This window comes from Haliotis cracherodii, unplaced genomic scaffold, assembly GCF_022045235.1.
Source record: "Haliotis cracherodii isolate W230 unplaced genomic scaffold, xgHalCrac1.p SCAF_4, whole genome shotgun sequence".
Classification (NCBI taxonomy): Eukaryota; Metazoa; Mollusca; class Gastropoda; order Lepetellida; family Haliotidae; genus Haliotis; species Haliotis cracherodii.
In genome coordinates, this window is record NW_027266297.1 from 6,088,523 (window position 1) to 6,095,136 (window position 6,614).

The following is a 6,614-nucleotide window of genomic DNA, read 5'->3' on the forward strand; positions in this document are numbered from 1 at the left end:
CATTGATAACATCGATGTAACATTTGGATGTAAGACATTCAGGCATCCCCATGGGTATCAACTACGCTCCCCTTCTTGCTGATCTATTTCTTTATGAATATGAATCAGAATGTCTGCTCGGAATGCAAAGTCAAAACAAGGTAATTTGGTCAAGAAGTTTAACTTAAGCTTCAGGTATATCGATGATCTGATATTGTTCACAAACCATCAAACAGCCAATTCCCTGCCACTGATTTATCCAGCTGAACTAGAAATAAAGAAGATCAGTGAGACCGCTTCATCTGTTTTATATTTAGATCTATGCGTCATGATTCAGGACAGAAGAGTCTCCACAAGACTGTATGACAAGACTTCAACTATTCAATAGTCAGCTTTCCCTTCATGGCGAGCAATACACCGGCAGCCCCAGCCCTTGGTGTCTACATTTTACAACTTTTGAGGTAAATCGAGCACGCTCTTTCTGCCAAAATTTAACTAGCGTCATGCAACTCTTGCTCAGAAGTTGTTTGATGAAGGTTACAACCTTTATTCAAAGCCTCAGTAAAACTATAATAAAGGATCATGGTAGACATGCAGAGGACATTTCCAAATTTAAAGCATCAGCGACAAAAATGACGACCGATGTAATTCCCTATTTTGATAATATGTTCCCGTGTTTTTTCAGGCGAACAATTGAATTGTCTCTGTATGTGTTTGTGACGGGCGCCACCGGTTGGGCAGGATCATCAGCCCCTGGTAGCATCACAGTTTGATAGTGATTCTTAAACCCAAGCTCATGTTAAAGTTGGAATCGTACAATCGACTCTTTTTTTAAAAAATATTTCTTTTGAATATGGATGGTTGGGTGGTTTGTTGTACTCAGCAATATTCCAGCTATATGACGGCGGTCTGTAAATAATCGAGTCTGGACCAGACAATCCTGTGATTGATATCATGAGCATCGTTTCACGCATTTGAGATCGATGGCATGCATCAACCAAGTCAGCGAGCCGGACCACCCGATCCCGTTAGCCGCCTCTTACGACAAGCTTAGTCGCCTTTTACGGCAAGCATGTGTTGCTGAAGACCTATTCTACTAGTGCGGCGTTATATAACAAAAAAATAGGCATTTCAAGTGAAAGTTCATTCATAATGTGCCAAATTTCATTCACCACGTGAATACTCATAGCGCTACGTTATTACTTCACTGGTCAGTGGATCCATTTTCATTCTCTGTTCTGTTGGTTAAACAATACATACGATTTACACCCGAAACCATGACTTGTCTTCGTGGAATCATGCGTCCTTCGTATTCAAGAGAAGTACGTCTTACATTAGCTCGACGGATATGAAATAAACATCCTATATATTCCAATCCCTAATCCGACATGATACATATTCCCATTCCTAATCCGAACAAGAATACGGCAATAAGAAAAGCACCTCTGAACTTGTCCTTAGCCCAAATGAAAATTTCCATCCCCGACTTAGTATCACTAATGAAAATATGTTTTGGTATTCAACATTCACACTCTGTGTGACCTCTTAAGACAATCTGGGTGATTAGTTGCCGGCATCGCTGGTTCATTACTGGAAGCTATGGGTGTCTCCAGCTTTGTCCACCATTGTCAGTAAGCTGGACACGTATGGCAGCGTATGTCTGCATAGTGATATGGCATTGATTGCGGGATGAAACTGAGAAGGGCTAGCTTTATTAACCTTTAGTGCCGACTAACGAATGTTGGCTACTTCGATTAATTACAAGAAGGAGCATCGTCTTGCTGCACGACATGACGGTCCGCGACATGGCAGGTGTGGTCATCTGGTCAGGATCGGGGGACGGTCTGAGGTTCTTGGTCTGCAGGTTTGGTTACCGGGTGGGATTGTTTAAACCAGGCTTTAATGTTTACCCTTGTTGAAGGTGGAGGGTGGAGGACAGGTTTTGTGTGGCTGTGTGACTGTGTGGCTGTGACTGTTAGACTGTTGTTGTGTGACTGTGGGACTGTGGCTAGGTGACTGTGAGACTGTGTGACTGTGAGACTGTGTGACTGTGACTGTGAGACTGTGGCTGTGTGACTGTGAGGCTGTGTGACTGTGACTGTGAGGCTGTGTGACTGTGAGACTGTGTGACTGTGACTGTGAGGCTGTGTGACTGTGACTGTGAGGCTGTGTGACTGTGGCTGTGAGACTGTGTGACTGTGAGACTGTGAGGCTGTGTGGCTGTGAGACTGTGAGGCTGCGTGACTGTGACTGTGAGGCTGTGTGACTGTGGCTGTGTGACTGTGGCTGTGAGACTGTGAGGCTGTGTGACTGTGGCTGTGAGGCTGTGTGACTCTGGCTGTGACACTGTGAGGCTTTGTGACTGTGGCTGTGTGACTGTGTGACTGTGGCTGTGAGGCTGTGCGACTGTGGCTGTGATACTGTGAGGCTGTGTGACTGTAAGGCTGTGTGACTGTGGCTGTGAGACTGTGAGGCTGTGTGACTTTGAGGCTGTGTGACTGTGAGACTGTGACTGTAAGGCTGTGTGACTGTGGCTGTTAGAATGTTGTTGTGTGACTGTGAGACTGTGGCTAGGTGACTGTGTGACTGTGAGGCTGTGTGGCTGTGTGACTGTAACTGTGAGACTGTGGCTGTGTCACTGTGAGACTGTGGCTGTGAGACTGTGCCTAGGTGACTGTGAGGCTGTGTGACTGTGAGACTGTGGCTGTGTGACTGTGTGGCTGTGGCTGTGTGACTGTGGCTGTGAGGCTGTGTGACTGTGACTGTGACTGTGTGGCTGTGTGACTGTGACTGTGACTGTGTGACTGTGTCTGTGTGACTGTGGATGTGACCGTAAGACTGTCGTTGTCAGGCTGTGTGGCTGTGTGACCGCAGATGTAGGCTGCAGACAAACCAGGAAACGTAATAATTCCGAGATTCCAACAGCCAATCTAAGGATGCTGTCACGCCTAAGAGTCGCAAATCTGCACACGGTCCCTGTAATTTCGTAAAGTCGTTATGGCCGTGACGATAAGGTCTGTCCACTACATCGGCTTATGATAACTTGGGACAGGAAACAATACCATAAACATCAAATCTGTGTTTCTCTGAATGACCGTTGAGATATTACTTCGTTATCATTTCTCCAAGATGACATTAGTACACTTCGCGACTTTAAGGTCAAGGTCGTACTGCTGCCACGTGGCCATAAGGTCAAGGTCGTACTGATCTACAGTTCAATAATCAGGAAGCAGGCAAATGCTTCATTAGCGCCAAACATAATTCTTGCAGCTGAAATTGTTTTCAAGAGCTAACTTTTGATGTCCACGTGTTTCTCCGTATTTTATTTGATTTTGCAGACTTGGTCGGATTACAAATGATATTCTCGCTATTGCTTCCGGTACGATACTGATTCTGAAACAATAATGTTTACAGAGGTTCAAAACCCAACTAACCCGCCTAGCATAACATTAAATATTCTAGCTGGCGTTATCATGACGTCACTTTTAAGTGCTGGTGATTTTTTGTTTATTCAAGTACCTCCTAGAGCGATTAATTATATTAAAAATATGTTTCTCATGTTTTGCAACAGCGAGATTAGTTATGAATAATTGCAGGTTAACACTTTAACATTTTGAGAGAACTACCGGTTGTCATAACTGTTGCAGGGAAATTAGGAAGCAATCCGAGAAGACAGTGGTCCTCTAGTCCGTTATTGACACTGACCACGGGATGACAAATTGGACAAATATTCAAATAGGTTCTGGCACCGACTTGAGCGGTACCGACGTTGCACACCATCGGTAATTGACGAAGCATGTTGCGACGCCCTGTTCACTGTCTCTGAGGTGTCGCAGTGACCTGGGATTCGACCCCCGACCTCCGAATGTGAGTGACAACTTCCTCCATTAGCGGACTGTCATGGACATGGTCGCCATGGATGTTTATGCTGGCCTGATAGAGTTTCAACGCAAGACTGCAAATTAATCATTGTGTAATAGAGGCGTCCAACCGGTTGATGTTTGTAAAATGTAGTTGACGGAGACGGATAGGGGTATTTTTAATAGGGGTTGAATAACAGGACTTGCAGTCTTTAGACAACAGAACGAACTGAAAACTAACATACTTGCATGATAAATTGGTTGCCTAATCCATGTTTTATTGTAAAAGCAGCTTTATCGCTTGCATTCACTTTTATACAACACGAATTGCGTGATAACAGTAAATTTCGCTTGCGATACAATATTGACAAAAGGACCGACAGCTGATTATCCTTGGCCATGAAAGAATACTCTGTTGTCCCTCGTCAGACAGGACACCGTACTTTACGGACAATTACTGTAAGGAACGTCTAGGAATGAGTAAATCTGACGCATCATTGACAACAATAACGTCTGATGCAATTCCCTATTTTGGCTTGACCGTATGTTCCCGTGTTTCTTAGGTAAACAATTGACTTGTCTTTGCATGTGTTTGTGACAGGTGCCAACGATGGAGCACCTGGTATCATCATATATTTGATAGTTATTCATAAACACATGTATATGATATAGTCGGAATATACAAAGGGCTAAAGTAGAGCTTTCTTAAGATTAAGGAAATGGATTTTGTCTCTTTTATATATTCATGTTGTTACGTTGTACCTATGGTTCGTTAACACGGAAACCTGTTAATCCGGACCGGATTTCACCGAGGGCAGATTAACGGGCTTTCACTTTCGTTGCCTGTATGCAATACTCGTGACAGGTAAGATCCCTCTGATCAGACGATGAGACCAGAAATTCACAAACGTATTACAAAGATCCATTTTCGAGATCATTGGGGTATATTGAATTATTTAGTTTCAGACAGTTGCAGTGGGGTAGCCTAGTAGTTTAAATGTTTCCTCGTCACACTGAAGGCCTGGGTTCGATTCCCCACATGGGATCAATTTGAAGCCCATTTCTGTGTCCCCTGCCCTGATATTGATGGAATATATTGCTAAAAGCAGCGTAAAACGTATGGGTTCTACCGATAGGACAGGGCATTCTCCTCCTTCCGATGAGTTTTACCGGTAGGGCAGGGCATTCTCCTCCTCGCGATGAGTTTTACCGATAGGACAGGGCATTCTCCTCCTTCCGATGAGTTTTACCGATAGGACAGGGCATTCTCCTCCTTCCGATGAGTTTTACCGATAGGACAGGGCATTCTCCTCCTTCCGATGAGTTTTACCGGAAGGGCAGGGCACTCTCCTCCTCGCGATGGGTTCTACCGGTAGGGTAAGGCATTCTCCCCCTCGCGATGGGGTCTACCGGTAGGGCAGGGCATTCTCCTCCTTCCGGTGGGTTCTACCGGTAGGGCAGGGCATTCTCCTCCTTGCGATGGGTTCTACCGGTAGGGCAGGGCATTCTCCTCCTTGCGACGGGTTCTACCGATAGGGCAGGGCACTTTCCTCCATGCAATGAGTTCTACCAGGTTCTACCGATAGGGCAGGGCACTTTCCTCCTTGCGTTGGGTTCTACCGGTAGGGCAGGGCATTCTCCTCCTTGCGACGGGTTCTACCGATAGGGCAGGGCATTCTCCTCCTTGCGATGGGTTCTACCGGTAGGGCAGGGCATTCTCCTCCTTGCGATGGGTTCTACCGGTAGGGCAGGGCATTCTCCTCCTTGCGATGGGTTGTACCGGTAGGGCAGGGCATTCTCCTCCTTGCGACGGGTTCTACCGGTAGGGCAGGGCATTCTCCTCCTTGAGATGGGTTCTACCGATAGGGCAGGGCATTCTCCTCCATGCGATGGGTTCTACCGATAGGGCAGGGCATTCTCCTCCTTCCGATGGGTTCCACCGGCAAGGCAGGGCATTCTTCTCCTTTCCGCGACATCTGGTGTCAACTCCAGCAAACCATGAACCTGTAATTTAACCAAAGTATTCAGCATCGCCAACAACCCCCCCCCCCCTCTCCCCCCCGCACCCCCCACCCCACCCCACCCCACCCCACAAGTTGATCATCCATACTTGAATCATTGTATATTAATTTGGATGTTTTCTGTTTATTCTAAAGACAATGCCCCCAAATAATCCAATTCTTCATGAACGCTTTGACACTATGGGTTTAAAGCCACTTGTAGGGTTAAGCCGGGACCACTGTCCAGAATACAGGATGATATGCAGGCTTTTGTGCCATTACGGAACTATCAGTTCTTGGAACGAGGAAAAACATCCTGAGTGGCAAACGCTAATAGCATTGGAGTGATTTTGTTTTATTCCCCCTGCCCTAGTCATCTTAATGAATTTCTTTAATTAGAGGCAACTTTAAATTCAAATTAATCAAAGAGAGAAATCAATGATGAAGCGGGCTGTCCACTGTTCTGGCATTAATCAGGGGAGGGTTCGTTTCTCACCAGTCCGTTGTAATTCTAAGTGGTGATATTTTAATCCGAGAGTAATTCCCAGTCCGCGCAAGGCCCCTTTACGAGATGGGCGCGTGTAATACCTCCACACCGGTTAGGCTGACATATGTTGAGCTGAGAATGTGTTTGGGAGGCGCGATTCCGCCTGGTAAAGCATGTTGAGCACCCATTATGTCTTCCTTAAAACTTCTTTAAATCTGGCAACGGCTTAATTAGTTGTCAATCATGGAGTCTATTTCAAAGTGAGTCATTCCTCTCCACTCCATTTCT

The 6,614-nt window shown here is 45.8% G+C and overlaps 1 protein-coding gene across 1 annotated transcript; it reads right to left on the bottom strand.

Annotated features, from left to right (window-relative positions):
- Positions 1-1,878: 1,878 nt before the first annotated feature.
- Positions 1,879-5,675, bottom strand: LOC139478448 (uro-adherence factor A-like). The gene is made up of 2 exons (XM_071260911.1): positions 5,500-5,675; positions 1,879-2,797 (listed from the first exon to the last, which is right to left on the bottom strand). Exons 1-2 carry the CDS (start codon positions 5,673-5,675, stop codon positions 1,879-1,881), a joined length of 1,095 nt encoding a protein of 364 aa, XP_071117012.1.
- Between the last annotated feature and the right edge of the window lie 939 nt (positions 5,676-6,614).